General features: G+C 34.4%; 3 protein-coding genes across 5 annotated transcripts; 1 reads left to right on the top strand and 2 right to left on the bottom strand.

Moving 5' to 3' along the window:
• The first annotated feature begins 348 nt into the window (after window positions 1-348).
• Window positions 349-2,019, top strand: LOC100796258 (costars family protein). The gene is made up of 2 exons (XM_003529219.5): window positions 349-595; window positions 1,631-2,019. Exons 1-2 carry the CDS (start codon window positions 515-517, stop codon window positions 1,820-1,822), a joined length of 273 nt encoding a protein of 90 aa, XP_003529267.1. The 5' UTR covers window positions 349-514; the 3' UTR covers window positions 1,823-2,019.
• Window positions 2,020-2,350: 331 nt separating this feature from the next.
• Window positions 2,351-9,524, bottom strand: LOC100814554 (KH domain-containing protein HEN4). Of its 3 annotated transcripts, none has more exons than XM_041017322.1 (7): window positions 8,680-9,518; window positions 5,602-6,066; window positions 5,188-5,466; window positions 4,131-4,325; window positions 3,974-4,056; window positions 3,214-3,325; window positions 2,351-2,889 (listed from the first exon to the last, which is right to left on the bottom strand). In XM_041017322.1, the coding sequence occupies exons 1-7, from the start codon at window positions 9,181-9,183 to the stop codon at window positions 2,752-2,754; spliced, it is 1,776 nt and encodes a 591-aa protein (XP_040873256.1). In that variant the 5' UTR covers window positions 9,184-9,518; the 3' UTR covers window positions 2,351-2,751. The 3 variants fall into 3 exon arrangements, with proteins under 3 accessions (XP_040873256.1, XP_006583775.1, XP_040873257.1); XM_006583712.4 differs by having other exon boundaries at window positions 5,188-5,463; window positions 8,680-9,517; XM_041017323.1 differs by lacking the exon at window positions 2,351-2,889 and having other exon boundaries at window positions 3,974-4,052; window positions 8,680-9,524.
• Window positions 9,525-10,822: 1,298 nt separating this feature from the next.
• Window positions 10,823-13,898, bottom strand: LOC100793620 (fructose-1,6-bisphosphatase, chloroplastic). Its single transcript, XM_003529214.4, has 3 exons — window positions 13,360-13,898; window positions 11,887-12,283; window positions 10,823-11,464 (listed from the first exon to the last, which is right to left on the bottom strand). The coding sequence occupies exons 1-3, from the start codon at window positions 13,762-13,764 to the stop codon at window positions 11,064-11,066; spliced, it is 1,203 nt and encodes a 400-aa protein (XP_003529262.1). The 5' UTR covers window positions 13,765-13,898; the 3' UTR covers window positions 10,823-11,063.
• Window positions 13,899-20,004: the final 6,106 nt, after the last annotated feature.

Genomic DNA, 20,004 nt, shown 5'->3' with positions numbered 1-20,004 from the left:
GGATTTATGAAGCAAAGGCAATTTTTTTATATAATTATGTAGGTTTGTTAATATGTAAAATGATTTTTTACTGGTAGACAATAGAAAAAATTACACTCACCATGTATGAAACTTAAATTATTTACATTATTGGTCAACAATAATTCGGAATTTGACTTCTCTAAAGAGAGAGCATGATAAAGTGAATAATTTAATGTTTTATTTGAATAAATTTCTCATTAGGCATCTATATGAAAATAAAAGGTAAAACGAATTGATTTTTTCTCAATGCTAAAATCAAATCATGCAATTAGTACTCTAATATAAAAATCAATAAATTTACCTTAAAAGAATGTTTGTAATCGGATGATAATAATGTCCGTGCATTATTTATTACTTATTCATCCTTTGAAAGGTGCAAAGCTACAAATCCAAAGTACAAAAGTGGTGTTGGAAAACTTCACCCCGGGGAACTGGGGAAGTATATTTTCTTCTTTTTTGGTGGTTCTAGTTGTTGGAGGAAGATATTGTAATCATGAATGTTGAAGAAGAGGTTCAGCGTCTCAGCCAAGAAATCAAGAGGCTTGGTAAGGTCCAAGCAGATGGTTCTTACAAGGTATAAATAACAAAAACACTACTTTTTCTTTCTCTTCATCTTTCAATCTTCATTTTTATTATGTTCCTATGAGTCTACACGCATAATAATATATGGTGTTTGCTTCATTCTTATAGATCTAGATCATGATGTCATTTGTGTGATCTTGGGTCGTTAACAAAATCGGATCTTAACTTTATAATGTTCATAGGGATCTTATTTTATCTTTGTATCCAACTCAGGATCTAGGCTTAACTCTCTAGTCTTGGATTGAAAACTGAGGGTGAGATAATTGAGTATTGGTTATGCAAATTGCATAACCAATTTGTCTTTGTTTTGTGTCAATTGAGTTTTGGTTACCCAGAAGGAAGATCGTTCCTTTCCTTGCGAGAACTGTGATTTCAACCACCTTTCACTTTTGCATAGATTAGGATGAATGAAACTTAAGCACCAACATCTGTTATGCTGGTGAAATTTCATTATAAACATTATTGAATTACCTATATCAATTACCTATATCAGTAGATATAGGTAAAGAAAAATTAGAGAGGAGAGATAGTATGTGGGAAACCTTCAAAATACAAAATTGATCAGGTCAGTGAAACAGAAGTTGGTTTCCCTTTTCAATGCGATGAAGCATATTGATGTAACAATAAAAACCTGTCAAATTTTGTGATCCAATAGCATCATAAAAATTAAACTTTGGCTATGATGTTCAGATTGTTCAAGGAGGCAGCAAGTAAAGTCCACTGCATCACTTTAATAATGTTTTTGTAGGGGGCTGAGATAGTTTGTTCTGTTCACATGCATTAATATGTTTACAAGCTCTATGGTAGAAAAATCTAGCAATCAAACAGTGCAGTGTATTTTTTTTTACTAAGATCTCAATTTAAGTCATGGCAAGTAAATGAATTTATTTGCATGTACATGAGCATCTGTGTGCAATTTGTAGTTTTCATCTTTAATCTTCAGGTGGACTTCTTTTTGCTGATCTGTTATCCCCTAATGAATAGCTTTTCTTGAATTGATGAACAAAATATGTCTTGTATTGTTCAGGTAACATTTGGAACACTATTTAACGATGATGAGTGTGCAAATATATTTGAAGCACTTGTTGGAACACTAAGAGCAGCGAAAAAGCGTAAAGTACTGACATACGAGGGTGAGCTACTGCTGCAAGGAGTCCATGACAATGTGGAAATCACTCTTAATCCTGCCCCTGCAGAAGCAGCAGCAGCTGCCAACTGATACAATGGTTACATGCCATACAGTATCCTGTGCAACTTGAACCACCAACTCGTTTTTATGACCCGTAATACTATTATGCATGAATCTGTAATATGAGTGTGGAGACTTAAAAATTCATCTCGTAAATATTTGAGGTAAATGTTATAGTATGAATGAAATGCTAAAACCAGGATTCCTGGGTTGTGGTTTTTATGAAATTATATTCTACCTATTTTTATACATCTTTTTCCTTTTTTCTATCGAGTAAATATAATTACTCTTTGTTTTATTCTCATTACGATGTAGATTCATAACCATTGAAATTATGCATTATCAAATGTTAACACGCTTTTACTTCAGCAAATTGGGCGGGATTGCTTATCAAACTATTTCTCAAGTGTTTCACAATGACGGACAATAAAATGAGACGTAACGCGAGTTCACCTAAAATCATATGAAATAGAACCACACCAGTAGTTGAATTAAGAATGTCATGCGTAACAGGGTGATATTCAAAAAGGAACTAACTGGTAACAAAAATGCTAAATCTGATGAATTTAACTTGCTATTACAGTATTATCCAAAAGAATCAAGTGACTATTGTTAAATAAGTACACTGTCGTTCCCATCGAACAACCTATGGTGTGAATTGATTTACCGGTCCATTAAGGGAATGTCTATTGCAACTCTTATATGTCTATTGTCATCCACATTTAAATAACTTTTTGTTAAAAACAATCTATTTTGTAATAGAAATTTTATGAAATTTAATTAAATAAGAGTGACAATGACACATTAGAGTGACAGTAGACACCAAGATTACTAGCAGGGAATGGCAAATGGTGTGGATATTTTCCTATATTGTACATGCTTTCAGGTAGGACAATAAGGATTTTTAAAAAAGGTAAAAACTAGTTGAGAATTAATGGGTCATCAGTGAGGGGATATTGTCACGATGATCCAGCGAGAATAAATGCTTGGAGAAGGCTCTGTGCTGCTCGAGTTTCATCGGGTGTACCGGATATGATAATAGTCCTGTCACTTGTTCCAGGACGAGGTTCGTGGACAATAACCTTTGCCCCTGATATCTGACAGCATAAACAGAACAATGTTAAAAAAGGGGGATAATAGAGTCTTCCACAATATTTTTGTAAAAAGTCCCATTGTTCATCATAGCAATACCACATCCAAAAAACAATACAGAAGCACTAGATAATGTAGTGCTTCCAAAATATCAAGTAATTTTAGCATCATCGCACATTTAATTTCTAGTAACAGACATGTGAACAAATAAACCAATTATGGAATTATATTAGTGAACACACAAGCAAGATCACAAAAAAGATTAATGCGAGGAGCACTTAAGCAACTAAACAAAGTATATGTTCATAAACTCATTCGAGATTGTGTACCTGTCTCAGGCGAGCCAGATTGCTGCCATTTTCCCCATATACAGAGCCAATAACATCATCAGGAACCGCAATTTGCACAGTTGTATTAGTAACAATGGCAGTTTTACTCCCACTGCAGACCAAAAAGAGTAATAATAAGAACTCAACACTTTGTGACATCTAATAATATGCTTGAGAAACTGTTTCCACTGCTCATTCAGAAACAACCTTTTTTAGTCAGGTTTTTGGGGTGTTGAAGAATTTAGTGGGGATTACATATTGTTTACTAATAGGACCATAGGAGACTCCTGGATACGAACCCAGGTTATGCAATTGTCATGGGGTGGAAAGTTAACTAGGTGAGCCAAGCCTTGTTGACATCAGAAACCATGTCATAGTAGTCTCAAGACTTCATTCAATGTTAGGGCTCCAAATAATAGCAAATAAACAATGATCCCAAGAAGGTCAATATTGAATAAAACAAAAGATGCCAGCCAAGTGTAATGATTTTCCACCAAAAAGCAGAGTAAGTGGTACAACAGAAATAATTCTCTGCAAGAAAATGTGACAATATGAGTTTGGTGCAAACAAGCAATGCACACATGAGATCTGACCAAGTTAGTATGCCACAAAAATCAACACTGGTTACACTAAATCATAAGTAGCATTCCTAGTTATCCAAATCTTTGATCCTGTAGTCCTAAGAAAGCCTAAAGTTTGCTTCTCATAAAATCATCAATCTCCATTAAAACAAGTGTAATTTATTTTGCACATCACCAACCTGACAAGTTCTAAGCCACCTTTTTGAGAAGTCAATCCCCGACTAACACCATTGGTGACTCTGGAATTGATCCCAGCCACTGTCTGCCGCCAAATTTAATTAGTTGATAGGGAAAACTTGGAAAGGAAAACCAGCAAGCAGAGAGAAAGCAATATACCTGTGGTGCCTGTAATCCTGGCAAAGAATGTCTATTGAGACTAAGAGAAACAGCAACAGTTGGTTTGCCTCCAGATAGAACAGAGGAAAGGCTCCTCGCTCCGCCACTGTTTTGTGTACTAACAAAAAGATTATCTCGCAGTCTACCGGTTGCATTATATATTGCAGCTTGAACATTTGAAAACTCTCCTGATATCTGAGGGAAAAGTGAATAATGATAGTATAAACAGAGGATCAAATTTGGTCATTTTTCTGATTGGGGTAAGCATAAACTATCACAGTAACTATATGCCACATCTAAAACCCCACTCTTAATGTTGAACAGGATACATAAATATATCGTACCATTTATGCAAGGATACTTTCTCCTCTGAAAAAATGGATATGAAAATGAAACAGAAGCTTTATGAAATATACCCCAAACAACCAATAGTGGCAACAATAGGTAAGGCTAAACTTGCTATAGCAACTATTCCTCCTACAATAAGCATAATTATCTATATTTATCAGGATAAGCCAGAGGTGGTTTGAAGCTTGGTGGATGTCAATCAAAAGTATTACTAGTCTAAAACACTGACTCAAAATCTCAAACATATATTATGAACAGAATTTAAGCTTGGTGGATGTCAATCAAAAGTATTACTAGTCTAATAGTAGCCTGGTGAGAATCATTTACTTTTATTCTCTAGGAACACTTCTCTTTTTAATTTTCTTTTACCCCAATCTGAACTGACAGACCAAAAATCAAAAAGTCAACTGGTAAGAATAGGACTACATTCATACACATAGGGATAACAGATACTTTTGCATAATATACCGGGATGAGAGTGGACTTATATATCTTAAAATAATACCAAATGTCACATGATGAAAAAGATTGGTGATATTTGCAGAAAAGAAAAAGAGAATAGCTGGCACAGTTAAATGAGCACATGGAATGAGAAAACTTTTATAGTCTATGGGGGAAAAGGTTTCTGATTTGCAGCATATACAAAATAGCATGTTAAAAAAATCAGCACATTCTAATTGTGAAAACAAATAAAGAATCATCTCCACACCTGTACCAATTGATCATTATCCGATACACACTTTGGAACCTTATCATTCCCAATTACTCTTATGTTAGCCCCTGTGGCTTTCCGCATTTCTGAGACTATTGCTCCTCCTTTCCCTAATAAACAACCCACTTGGTTTGATGGGACTACAAGTTGTGCAGTAACATATGACTCCTTTTTTGATCCCATGTCTAGCCCCTTCTCAACACCAGCCTCAACAGACTTGGAGAAAACAAGAACAACAGCCTTCTGTGCAGGAGAATATCTTGATTCAGGGTTCTGCTAAAAATGAAGCCACAAGCAAAAGAAAAATTAATAGAAATAGTAATAAAATATATACATATATATATGCACGCACACACACAAGACATAGAAGGTAGAAGAGAAGTAAAAGCAAAAGGATTACATTTAACAAACCTCTGAAGCAGTAATAGTAACTAGTCGATCCTCGCACTCAACTAATGAAGGACCAAAACTTATAATAGCCCCTGATTCATTCTGAAGAGCTCTTACAATACTGCCCCCCTTTCCAATTACGGCTCCAACTCTATCATTGGAACAAATAATTCTAAAGGTAACTTCCTGCTGAAGTGCTTTTGGATCCAGGGCTGAGACTCTATTAACTTCAGCTGATAATTTAGGAGCTCCAGAGGCATTGCCATTAGACCTATTGGATAAAGTGGATAATGTAGAGCTCCTTTGCAGACGACGATCTATATGCAAATTAGTTAAAGACTCAAGTGGAACTGAACATGTCTCAGACCGAACCACTTCATAATGTCTGCTTCCCGTCATCTTTGTTCTATCAGGAGGAGGACAATCTTGAAGACAACCGGAGACAGCAACAAGTGCCTTCTTTACAGATGTCAGCTGGCCTTCTACCTGATAACTCCAAAAGATCCTTTCTCAGAATTAAAAAAAAAATATATTGGACAGCACATTCAAATGTCCCATAATCATGAGTTGGAAAATGTTCCCAACCTTAAGCATGAAATTGTAGTCTTTTCTTACATTGCATCCAAGGTATGAAAATAGTCAAAGGCAAAAGGTTCCAAGGCTAAGCACAACATAGACCCATAGCTCCCGTCAAGATACTAAAAAAAAACTGGCATACATTGGTGCCAAAAGGCTCTTTGCTATTCAAAGGTATGAGGGATGGTTATTGTACGCAGACTTACCTTAGCATTTGCAAAGAGGTTGTTTCCGGATTTGAACCCATGACCAACTAGTCGTTATCTATTTTTATAGTTACTATTTAATGAATATTTCAAGAACAGGAGATTAAATTCAGTCCAAAAGTGATTGTATTTGAAAGGAAGGCTTACACAGCTCCATTCATAGATTTCAGAAACAAAAACAAAAAGAACCGCATTGATTATTTACCTAAAAAAGGAACCACATTGATTCAAAACAAAGTGTGGGCACGAACAAAGGCAAACGACAAGCAAACTAACTAAATCAAACCACATGAAAAAGAGATCGGTTTAATGAATGAGATCAAACCAAACAGAAGCTAATCAGTTGAACCCTGTTTGAGACAAACAAGGACAGTGAACATCATAGAGGATGCAGATTGGAAAGAAAGGAAATAGACAAGGCAAGCACAAAATGAATCATATCATGCAGTCTCTAGGGTTCCATTGAAAGGGTGTTCAAAAAATGGGTGGGCTGTCAGGTTTTTTTTTTTTTTTTTTTTAAAAAAAAGGTTTCAGGTATACAGAAAGATCATGTCATTCCATTGAGTTTTTGTAAGATAATAAGATCTTATCAACCTCACAAAAATGAGTTAAAGAAGCTGACCAGGATCACTCAGGGATGAGGGACCAAAAATTGTAAAATTGTTTGATCTTACAAGATCTTGATTTGACTACCATAGATGTAAAACTAATTCACTCTATTCAATTATGATAATATTAATGGACTGGTTTAATTGAATCATGATTAATTTCTGGATGGTGTAGATAATCCATTATAAATCCAAAAGGGACTCTGCTTCTACAACCAGTTCATGAAAATAAAGTGTAAGGCACAGAAAATGTATTAGATGGGGACCACTAGGAGGTCCACAATACGTACATAAGAAGATAACGGTATGACACGATACAGTTCAGGGATATGTGAAATTTTTTAATATCAAGATATAACAAGGCCAAGATACGTTAACAAAAATTTATGTAAGAGACACTCACACTACTAATTGCTCATTAATACATAAAAAATATCAATAGATGAACACAATTTACGAAAAAGATATTTGTGATCATAACAAGTATAGTTACATATCTTTCCCCCACCTTATCAAAATATATTTTGCTTAGTATGAACATGTCAAAAGAAATATACAATTTCCCTGCCCAAGTTAGATTGTCACAAGAAAGTGAAAAACATCATTTGTCCCATCCAAAAGAAGCTTTAATCTAAGAATGACAGGCCTTAGGTCATCGTTTGAAAGAGAGACGCTCCATTTTTAAGCAATGACATTATAAATGCCATTTAACAATAAAAAGCTACAGTAATTACAGTCGCACTTTGCTACAAGCTCCACTTATAGTTTGCAAGAGCTATTCAGTACTTGATATTATGTTATAACTCATATGTATCCATGGAGTATCACTGTATCGGAGCCATATCAAGCAATTTATTTTCAAACAAAAAAAAAATGGATACTTTATGGATATGTATCTGACACGATGCTTGTTAGACACCAATTTTTGTATTTTTTGAGTATCTTGGTTTCACAAGGGCCCAGGCTAACAGTATCCATTTGCTAGATGGCCCATACATAAAAAAATCACTTGTGCAGATGGCCAACATAGCCAACCATTGTTAGCACATCACGTGGCAGGATTACACACTTGTGAACAACCGGATGTATATAAACAAGAAATCATCAGGCAGCTAATCTTTTGACTTATTATATTACTTGCCTCTACAACACGGTCCGTTAGGACTTAAGATTTTGTTGGGAAACCTCCACATTTAAATGCTAATGTTTTCTTATTTAACCACATTAATCAATGTTCACTCTCTTTTTCTGCCTCCATTTGCTTTGAAAAAGAAATTTACCATCTCTATTATAGGCTTTCACATACGACCATTTCACTAATCACTAGTCTTCCACATAAAATTCATTGGCAAAAAAAGTAGGGAAGGAAAATACAGAGGGAAGAACCCTTCATTAACTGATGCTACTTCTTCAAAAACCGTTCTACTTCAACTCTACTCTATCTACTAAGTTGTGAGTAGTTCTATAACTAGATTGACATAATTAATATCTGTAAAAGTTCAACATTTATTCCATCCAATAAATCATAGTTCATAGACGCAGCAATCCATTTAAACTATTCAACTTCAACGTCCAACCTAAAATCAATGCCAAAAACCTAACGACTACACATACTGAACACTATCACTATTCACTAACACAGCAGAAATCCAAAGCACCATGAAAGAACACGAAAAACAGAAAAAAAAAAAAAAAAACATTTAACTGACCTCAACGATTTCATCGGAGGGAGCAGTGCACGCCGGCAAACCTTCGTTCAAAACCCTAATCTTACATCCGGTGTCCATCCTGATCTTCTCCACGACCTTCCCGGCCTTGCCAATGACGGCGCCGACCTGCGAAGTGTCGGCCAGCAGCCGGCAAGAGACCACTCGGTCGCCAACTTCAGTGCCAGCGGTCTCGGCGGCGACGTCGAGAACCCGGTCGAAGACCTTGAGCAGCGCCACCTGCGCCGTGGAGACCTCACCGTCGGAGGCGGCGGCGGGGGCGCTGACGAGGATGACGCGGTCGGGGGAGTCCGGCGGCGCGTCCTCGATTCGGATCTTGGCGCCGGTGGCCTCCTGGAGCGTCTTGATGAGCACGCCGGACTTGCCGATGATGGCGCCCACGCGCGACGCGTGACAGAGGAGACGGAAGGTCACGTGAGTCGTGTAGGGTCTGGAACGGTTCACGTGACCGTTAGAGTGGTTAGGGTTGGAGTTTGGTTCGGCCATGGAAGTGGAACACTCTGCTTTCTGCTTCTGCTTCAGAGGAAGTTGTTGCTTCTTCTTCCCATAACGCTGTTGCTTTTCTCGCGCGCGGCTATTAAGATAATTGAATAATAATTAAATATAAATACTCCACTTTCGCCACTAATTAATCTATCCATGCATTTTTTTTCTCTCTCTCTCTCTCTCATCTGAATTTTTATTTATTTAAAATCTAAATAATGTTTGTGACGGTTTTGTTGTGGCTCCGACCACATGACCTGACAGTTGCAGAAATGAGAGAGAGGTAACTCTGACTCTGACTTTGGTTTGGGATGCTGTAATCAATGTAATGCGCAATGCGCCTCGGGTGTTACATTTCTTACCTGTATTTATTTATTTATGAGTCTAATATAGATTGATAAATGCAAATAAATGAATATAGATAGACACATAGATTATGAATTTAAAATATTATAAATTATTTAACTATATATTTATAAAAAAAAATATTTTCAATTATTATTCATAATTTTTTTTAATTTATATCTTTAAATTTTAGTCATTTTTTGGTGTAGTATTATAATATACTCTCTTGATCTCGAATATAAAAAAAATAAAAATGTTTCACTCTTATTAAAAAAGTTGGCTAGCTTTATTAAATTATATATTTTTAATTAAAAAATTATCTTTCATTAAAACTTTATATTAAATATGAAAAAAGTCTTTATTCTTGTTAATTTATCTGTCAAATATCACACCTTTTAAACTTAACTACATACTAAATAAAATATTATATATTATTTTAAGCTCAACTACATGTTTATAAATCATTACTTTTAATTATTATTAGATCGTGGACGCATGTGGGAGGAGAGTAAATTTTTTTTATATATTTACAAATAAATACATTGACAACTTAATTTCTTTTATTGTTGGAAAAAAAATCAGTTAAAAATTTTGTAATGAGGAACTTAATTTACTATATTACTATTAAATCATTACATACTTTAAAAGAGTTATCATGTTTAAATTTTACATGACCCAACAAAAAATGCAAATCACATCTTGATATTATCATGTACTTAGAGATGAAAGATTATTTTGAATTCAACTTCATCATCCCGTCATTATCCTATCCACATTTGCAAACTTGTTATTGACGACAAGTTGAATGATTAACTACATAACATGTTATTTGCTTTATAGGTTTGCCAAATTTGGTCATTATTTATGGGACCAATCCCAAACATGCATCAGAAAATTATATTTGCTTCAGATCCATTTTATCAACTATAAGAAAAACAAAAACATTGACAGAAGAAACATCCACAAATATTCAAAAGATTAGAGTGGATGGAGTCATGCTTTCACATTAGTGAATGGAAGCACTTGACAAACATCAACTTATCAGATTTATCAGCGCTTGAAAAGTATTCTCTTTTTTTTTTATTGGTAAATGTTAAGTTGGTTAGTTTTTAGTTTTTTGTTAGTATAGCTTGAAAAGCATTATGAATAACAGATTTATTAGAACTTAAGAAAAACATATCAGAGCTAAGGTTCTTATATGAAAACATCCATATCAGAGCATAAGATTTTTCAGATAGATTGAATAGAGTTAAAAGAATTTTTGCAAAGGTTTTTCAAAAAACTAATACAGGGCAGCTGAAAAGAATACGAACTTTTATCAAAGCAAAAGCATTTGTATCCATTTTCTCATACAATCTTCTTGACAGAATTTTGTTTATATCAGAGCAGAAGTGTGATCAGAGAATTAAAGCTACGTTAACACAGATGATGGATAACGAAGTACATAAAACACAGGTGAAAAACACTGGAACAATTAGTCAGGCACCATGATGGTTGAATATTCAAAATTTGTATGCATGATGCTATATACAGCAGCATCAAACCTCATAACCAGGATTAACTTTTTGTTGGATATCCCCATAACTTTCTAACTCTTCCATGTCTTCCAAGCTTCCCAAAAAGAGAGGAAGTCTTTGGTGAAGTTTAACTGGTTGAAGGGAAAGAATCCTATTTTTGCCATCAGACCCTCTCCCACCAGCCTGCTCTACAATGAAACTAAGAGGGTTTGCTTCGTAAACAAGACGAAGATGGTCCCTTGGATTCATTGTCACACCTCCATACAGCAAAGTTCTGTGGAGATCAGCCACCAGGGAACATATATACCTGGCAGAGTACTTCTTGGGGTATCTACCTTTTCCTTGTCTAACAGTGTCTATATATTGCCTTAAACCTTCCGGCCAGTCAAAATACCGCGCATCATTTACTGAATAAATTTGCCCTGACCACACAAGAGAGCTGTCAAGAGCATAAACCAAAGCTATACACATTCAGAAGTAAGTTAAGAATGACAATAGCCAACTAAAGAAAATTAACCCACTGTAAGATGGTTACAATCTGAGGTAGGTATAGAACAGAAAGATATGCGATATAATGTATCTACCAAATTAGTTAGGTTAATGTTAAAGTCGCAAACATTTACATTAGAATAAACAATACATGTCCTAACAATGTAAAGTTTTTACTGTTATCCAATCACAAACTATCATGTATCGTAAGTTTGTTGACTTTTATAATAACTACATAAAATGCATACCGATAATGATTTTTGATTGGTTGACAGAATGAAGACTTTAACATTGACAATGCATGTCAATTAAACTCTTTAAATTATGTATGGAAAAAGTAAGCTGCATATTTTACCACGGGGAGGAATTTTGATGCTTGGATTTGTGAGAATAAAGTCTCCTGTTGAATGATCAAGAGTGAATGCCTGTGTTCCAGAACCAAAGGTGATGCAGAGTATAGTTGCAGAAGAATAGAGAACATACGCGGCAGCAATCAGCTTACTTCCACTCTGGAGTGAATTTAGCATAGCCTTCTCCTCTGTGGGTAGATTATCAAGTTCCTCAAGGCGCTTATAAATACCAAAAATTGTGCCTGTTGGAATGGATGCATCAATATTTCGAGAACCATCTAGGGGATCTGTTACAACCACGTAAGGACCATCGTCACTTATCCAAGTTGGCGCATCATTTTCTTCTGAAGCCATGACAGCAACTTTTCTGGATTTTCGGAGTGATGACAAGATAATTTCATTCTGCAAAGATGCATGATGGGGAGTATTGAATAATCAGATACTCTTTTCCATTAATATTAAGGGGCCCTGTTAATAAAGGAAATTATATACCCTCTACCAGAAATGATTAGATAGGGCATTCAACATTCAAGACTAGTTATGGTAAATCGGTATTGACTAAAAAAATAAGACCAATTCTGATGTGTGATCAAAGTTAGTCTAACAATCAATCCATCTGATAACTTTCATAGAACTGCTTATCACAATGGCATTATAGATTTCATCTCCAGAAAGACTTTGAGTCAAGAGGATAATCAGCTTCAATGACAACACACTCTAAAAGATTGCTATAATCAATACCAAGCAACATTAGAGGTTTAAAGGATTTAAGTAAATATCTATCAGCAATGAAAAGAAACCAATAGGCATGAAATAAAGCCCTCCATTTCCCAATTAGCAACAGACATAGAAACAAAGGTTGTAGAAAATCATTCTGTTTGCATCTTGCACCCGCAAAAATTGCACTTTCATCTCAGCCAAGAATGAATTCTTTTTTTCCCAAAGAGATGAAATGCAGATGGTGGCCAATCCATTCTCATTCCATCCTTTTTTTATTATTATTTCTCTTATTTTCAACCACACAATTTCTATCCCAATTGAGCACATACTTGCACAATGGAAAGCACTTCCCACCAATCACACATGAAAGGATAGGAGGAGAAAACAACACTCAATTTGAGCACACATCCTTCTTATCTTCTCTAAAAGTAACACTCAATTTGAGCACTCCATCATTTTTTCTCTTCCCTCATTTACAACCACACAATTTCCATCCCAATTGAGCACACACTTACACAATGGAAGGAACTCTCCACAAACCACAAATGAAAGGATAAGAGGTGAATATAACACTCAATTTGATGCCACATTATTTTTCTCTTCTCGTTTACAACCACTCAATTTCCATCCCAATTGAGCACACACTCACACAATGGAAAGCACTTTCCACCAAGACAATTCATCACACATGAAAAGGATAGTAGGTTAAAACAACACTCAATTTTAATAATTTCAAACAGAAGAAAAAAGAAACATACCGAGACAATATCAAGAGGCTTTGGGGCATCCCTATCAGAACCAACAGAACCATGACCAGTTTGTTTGCCAAGGCTGTAATTGAAAGGAGAAGCCACAAGTGCTGCAATTCTCTTGCAAGCATACTGAATGTGATCAAGCAACACCACCAAATCATCTTTCACATTCATTCCTTCCTTCGCCACATACTCTATCAGTGTGACAAATCCATCATCACCTGATGCAGAAGATGATGAAGAACCACCCACAGCCCTCAGGGGTCTCAACCTAAACCCAGAAACAGAAGCCATTCCTAGTCTGCAGAAAGGGGTCCCTAAGGGGCAAAGTTGAGATTTTGAAGGGAAAGTTTGAAGCTTTGGCTTGAAGCTCACGAGTTGATAGAGTGGTGTTGTTGCTGCTGCCTGCATAATGTGATAAGTTATCTAATGATCAGAATGTTTCATTTCAGACAATTTCAGTGGCAGATACTACTTGACAAGCACTTTTAGAACAGCTCAAGGATGTTTTTTTTCTTTGTATTTTTTTAAGATAAAACAATGATAATATAACATCAATAGTACAATGATACCTTTTTCTATTTTTGATTAAATAAACACATGTCTAATTTTAGTTTTATTATTTAAATATTGAAAAAGCAATACCATATATAACATTATATACAATTAATTTTTTGTTTTTTATTTTTTTATCTTTTTATACATGCATAAAAAATATTCTTTAAAATTAAAGGGAAAGCATTTTAATTTTAAATTTATATTCGAAAAACATTTTTTACATTTCAGATAATTACATCCATCCTTTATTAGTTAGAGTAATACACACGGGAAAAAAATTCCACCTTAAAAAAGTTCGCATGAACTTTAAGGGTTATTTTTGTAATTTTAAATACATTAAAACAGTTACAAATTTCAAAATCAAATTTAAAGGAAAATAATAAATATATTTTAATCATCATTTACGTACAATTATAAATATAAAAGTAAAATAACAAAGGATTGATTTCAATCAGTGAATAATTTTGTTCAAAAATATTGCTCCTACGATTACGAGAAAAAAAATATGTACATTATTATTTGTTCAATTTACATTACAATAATTCAGTGAATCAATTTACAATCAATTCAAATTAAAATTTAGAAATGCTTATTCTAATACTCATTATTATTATCTATTATATTTTATTTTTATTTTTATTACTACAATTTTATAATTATTTATAGTTTCTATGTATCATAGTGATAATTATCATAATAAATTATTATACTAATTTAACGAATACTAATTTTATTTTTAATTGATGAAAATATATAACTATAGTGATTACTATTAATAATATTTTAATTTGAATTAATAAAGGATATTGTGACTAATTACTACTAATATATGAATGATTATTTCTATTTCTATTTTATTAGGGACTGGAAATAAAAAAAAGATAGAGAAAATAATTGATATAATAAATGATATGATAAAAAATGAAGACAGAAATAAAAGAAAAAGGATGAAAGTGAGATAGAAAAGAGAATAGATGTATGTTTAATTTTTTCCATATATAATAACAGCATTTAAAGAGTCAATTGTAGGTGTAGATGAAGAATACTTGTTAGTATCATTGTGCGGGTGCAAGAAAAGAAAACGTAAAAGAGTAGCAGGGATAGGTAAAAGAGTTTCTAAAAATATAAAAATAGATTTTCAGTAAATTAGTAAAAAAAATACTAGATATAGATTACTTTATAAACTAATAATTGAAATGTGTTATGAAAATAAGTTAGAAAGTACTACTAAAATAAATCTATATACTAAACAAGTTTATTTTGATCAAATTATTTTATAAATAATCAAATTAACTTTTTTTTTATAGAAAATAATCAAATTAACTTATAAGCTATTAAAATGAATTCTCTGAAATACTCAAAGACCGAAACTATGGAAAAAGACTAAAATAGTACAGTTGCTTGAAAGAATTTCAATCTTACAATCTTGATAAGTCATAATTTGACCAAGCGGAAAAAATACACAAAAGTAATTCATTTCAATTATAAAAGTAATCAAACTTACCATTCATACACTTTATACTTACATGATTGTTGAGTTTAATCCAAATGTAATTAAGGATATTGTTAGTAGTAATTGGTTAGAGTATTAGTTTTATATTGGTTTCTGTTTTCTGTTGTAACAGATTTTTTATAAAAATATTATATAAAGGTGCATATGTGTAAATGCTTGATAAGAAAATACATACAAGTCTTATTGAAATATATTTTTTGTTCATATTTGTGTGTGAGTGTGAAAGAGTTTATTCTCCAACAAATTGGTATCATAGAGCTCTAAGGTTCAAGGACCCGATTGAAGGTGCTGTAATGACTTCCACAACAAACACTGGTGGATTCATACATGCGTTACGAATTCTTGATGGCAAGAACTATGATCAATGGGTTGTGAGGATGGAAGCGATTCTTGGCTTCCATGAGATTCTTGGCATTGTGAAGGAAGGGATCTCAGAGAAGGAGAAAGATGATGTTGCAATTATGAAGAAGGACTTCAAGGTAAAGTGTCTTCTTCATCAGTGTGTTGATCTTGTTGTATTTGAGAAGATTGCAAAGGCTAGTACAACCAATGAGGCTTGGGAAATTCTGCAAAAGGCATTTGGAAATGCAGGAAAGACCAAGAAGGTGAAGTTGCAATCTTAAGGAGGCAATATGAACTCCTTTCAATGAGTGATCAAGAAACAGTGGTTGATTACTTCAACAGAATGCAGCTGTTGGTAAATTCAATGAAGACTTGTGGAGAATCATTGTCAGATTAGATGATTGTTGAAAAGATCTTGAGAATTTTGTCTCCTCAATTTGATCACATTGTGATCGTAGTTGAAGAATTGAAGGATCTTGAAAGATTAAAGATTGAAGAACTGCAAAATTCTCTTGAAGCCCATGAGCAGAGGTTGATTGAAAGGGCAAATTCAAGGGATTTGGATCAAGCAATGCAGGCCCAGTTTACCAAGAATGATGGAAACAAGAAGAAATGGAAGAAAGGAAAAGGCAATGGCAAAGGGAATTGGTTCTCAAACAAAGAAAAGGACAAGATTATAGATAAACATGAATCCTCTAATAAAGGAGGAGGATGGAACTTTAGTAATCAAAAAGAAAAGAAAGGTTAAGATAAAAGAAAGATTTAGTATTATAACTGTGAGAAATAGGGGCATTATGCCTCTGAATGTTGGCATGGAAAAGGAAAACAAAACAAGAATTTTGAAGAAAAGGAAAACATAGCTCAAGATGAGGATTCAGAAGATAAACACCCTGTGATGTTAGTGGCAACTAGTGATAGCAACCCACATTTTGAGGCTTGGTATCTAAATACTAGTTGTTCTAACCACATGACAGGTCACAAGGAGTGGCTTGGTGATTTTGATGAAAACAGAAGATCCAAGATTAGATTGGCGGATAGTAGAACTCTAAGTGCAGAAGGCATGAGGAACATTCTTATTCATAGAAAGGATGGGAAAACAACACTTATTGAAAATGTGTCGTATGTTCCTAGGACGAGATGCAATCTAATGAGTATAGGACAACTAGTGGAAAAGGGATTCTCTGTGTCAATGAAGGATGGAATGCTGGAATTGTTTGATCCTAATCTGAAGCTAGTCTTGATATCTCCACTCTCAAGAAATAGAACCTTTCAAGCCAACATTAAGGCAGCAGAAGTACAATGTTTAATGGCTACAAAGATCAACCAATTGAGCTGGCTTTGGCATCTCAGGTTTGGTCACTTAAATTTCAAAAGTTTGAATATGTTAGTAACTAATAATATGGTTATAGGTTTACCAAAATTAAATGTACCAGAGAAGGTGTGTGATGTGTGTCTCATTGGCAAGCAACCAAGAAATTCCTTTAATTCCCATTTGCCAATGAGAGCTTCCAGTGCACTTGGTGTTGTGCATTCTAATGTGTGTGGTCCTTTTGAGGTACCATAACTGGGTGGGAACAAGTACTTCACATCATTTGTAGATGAGCATAGCAGAATGATGTGGGCATACTTGATCAAGGCAAAAGATGAGGTGTTCTCAGTTTTCCAGAAATTCAAGGTGATGGCAAAGAAGCAAAGTGGACAAGCTTTGAAGGTTCTGAGGACAGATGAAGGTGGTGAATACACTTCCAAGGCATTCAACACCTACTGTGAGCAACATGGAATAATTCATGAGGTAACGACACCTTATACAACACAACATAATGGCTTGGCAGAACGAAGAAATAGAACTATCCTTGGCATGGCAATGAGCATGTTGAAGTAGAAGAAGCTACCTCATTCATTCTGGGGAAAAGTTGTGAGCACAACAACTTATCTGGTGAATAGATGTCCTACTAAGAGATTGAAAGAGAAAGTCCCAAAAAAGGTTTGGTCTGGAAGAAAGCCATTGGTTAGTCATCTCAGGATCTTTGGATCCATATGCTACAAACACATTCCTAATGCCAAAAGGAGGAAATTGGAAGAAAAAAGTGAACCAATGATATCGATAGGTTATGATGTTACTAGTGCCTATTGACTCTATAATCCATACAAGCAGAAGGTTGAGATCAGTAGAGATGTATACTTCAATGAGGCAGAGGCATGGGACTGGAGTAGACAAAGGTGTGAAATCAGACCAATGATATCAACAATTGAAGAAGACCAGAATGAGTTTAGCACAGTAAATGCAAAAATAAATGCAAAGGCAGAATCACCACAAAATCAGAGGCCACAAAGAGAAAGAAGGATGCCAACTAGATACTCTAATTTTGAAATGGGAAGTGATATTGAGGTAACAGAAGAAGGAGAATTGGTTCACTTTGCATTACTAGCAGATGCAGAACCAATTAGTCATGAAGAAGCATTACAAGAATAGGTTTGGAAGAATGCAATGCTAGAAGAGTTGAATGTTATTGAAAAGAATAACACTTGGAAGCTAGTTGACTTACCAAATAAGAAGAGAGCAATTGGTGTGAATGGGTGTTCAAGTTGAAACTGAATCCCAACGACACTGTTGCAAAGCATAAGGCAAGGCTTGTGGCAAGAGGCTTCCTTCAAAAACCTGGCATAGACTATTCTGAGGTTTATGCACCAGTGGCAAGAATTAAGACTATTAGACTAGTAGTAGCAATGGCTAGCAACTACAATTGGGCACTGTTTCACATGGATGTCAAATCTGTTTTTCTGAATGGTCCATTAGAGGAATCTGTTTTTGTGACTCAACCACCAGGCTTTGTGAAAGAAGGAATGGAAGACAAAGTGTACAGGCTTAACAAGGCATTGTATGGCCTAAAGCAAGCTCCCAGGGCGTGGAATAGAAGGATTGACACATTCTTGATTCAAAGGAGATTCAAGAAATGTTTAGTTGAATATGGTGTTTATGTGAAGAATGAGACAAGTGTGATTTTGATGTGCTTGTATGTAGATAATCTACTGGTAACAGGCAATGATTTAAAGGGTATTGAGCTCTTTAAGGCACAAATGATGCAAGAATTTGACATGACAAACCTTGGTACTCTAGCTTATTTCCTTGGGTTAGAATTTGTAACTACCTCAAACGGAATTCTACTTCACTAGTAGAAGTACGCTACGGATGTATTGAAAAGATTTCATATGGCGAATTGCATCCTATAAATACTCCAACAGAGGTTAATGCAAAATTGGAAATAGCAGAAGAAGAAGAAGCATTGGATCCAACCATGTATAAGCAACTAGTTGGCTCCTTGAGGTACCTATGTAACAATAGACCTGACCTCTCCTTTGTTGTTGGTTTAATCAGTAGGTTCATGAATAATCCAAAGAAGTATCATTTGACAGCTGCCAAAAGAATTTTGAGGTATGTGAAGGGAACATTGGAATATGGTATATTTTTTCCTAAGAAGACAGACCAGAGAACAGTGAGTTTACTGGGGTATTCTGATACAGATTAGTGTGGAGACAAAACATATAGAAGAAGCACTACAGGATACTTATTTAAGTTTCTAGGTGCTCTAAGAAGCAACCTGTGGTGGCCTTGTCTTCCTGTGAGGCTGAATATACAGCAGACTCATATGCTGCTTGCCAAGCTATTTGGCTAGATTCATTGCTAGATGAATTGAAGTTTGAAGCAAAGAAACCTATTAAATTGCTAATTGATAACAAGTTAGTTATCAATTTAGCTAAATATTCAGTCTCACATGGGAGAAGTTAGCTAAAAATTAAATTGGGTCCTTTTGCATTGAAGTATCTGCAATACAATGTATATTATATAAAGAAGGTAGACACATAATTTCATAAAAAAAATACATGTTTTCTTACACTAAGTGAAAAATATAGTTTTAATAAATCTCAAAAAATGATTATATATCATATTTTTTATTCAATTTACTCTTATGTTATTATCTATCATTCAATTTATTCTTAAAATAATTACATAACATAAATAAATAAATAGTTATACATAAGACATGCATGACAATGGAGACGAGTGAATGATAGATTTAAAAAGGTAGATTTATATTTTTATTAAATCTCCATCAAGTCAAATTTTAAAGATGTGAGTAAAGTTGTGAGTAACTCATCACATCTTTGTAACTTTAATTTACTTATATATTTATAACTTAATTTAATTAATTTTATATTTTGTATCTTAGAAAAAATGT

The sequence above is a fragment of the Glycine max genome, chromosome 7 (genome assembly GCF_000004515.6).
Source record: "Glycine max cultivar Williams 82 chromosome 7, Glycine_max_v4.0, whole genome shotgun sequence".
Taxonomy (NCBI): domain Eukaryota; kingdom Viridiplantae; phylum Streptophyta; class Magnoliopsida; order Fabales; family Fabaceae; genus Glycine; species Glycine max.
Note: the sequence above shows the minus strand (reverse complement) of the source record. Positions and strands in the feature narration are given on the sequence as shown.

Bases quoted from the DNA above. Each gene is read 5' to 3' on its own strand.
- LOC100796258 (XM_003529219.5), top strand. From the start codon at position 515: ATGAATGTTGAAGAAGAGGTTCAGCGTCTCAGCCAAGAAATCAAGAGG. The intron at 596-1,630 runs GTATAAATAACA...TGTATTGTTCAG, and splicing joins AAGCAGATGGTTCTTACAAG to GTAACATTTGGAACACTATT.
- LOC100814554 (XM_041017322.1), bottom strand. From the start codon at position 9,183: ATGGCCGAACCAAACTCCAACCCTAACCACTCTAACGGTCACGTGAAC. The intron at 3,326-3,973 runs GTTGGTGATGTG...TTTGGTCTGCAG, and splicing joins GGTGGCTTAGAACTTGTCAG to TGGGAGTAAAACTGCCATTG. The intron at 2,890-3,213 runs GTACACAATCTC...TTATGCTGTCAG, and splicing joins ATCTGGCTCGCCTGAGACAG to ATATCAGGGGCAAAGGTTAT.
- LOC100793620 (XM_003529214.4), bottom strand. From the start codon at position 13,764: ATGCAGGCAGCAGCAACAACACCACTCTATCAACTCGTGAGCTTCAAG. The intron at 12,284-13,359 runs GTATGTTTCTTT...GCATCTTTGCAG, and splicing joins AGCCTCTTGATATTGTCTCG to AATGAAATTATCTTGTCATC. The intron at 11,465-11,886 runs GTAAAATATGCA...TTGTGTGGTCAG, and splicing joins CATCAAAATTCCTCCCCGTG to GGCAAATTTATTCAGTAAAT.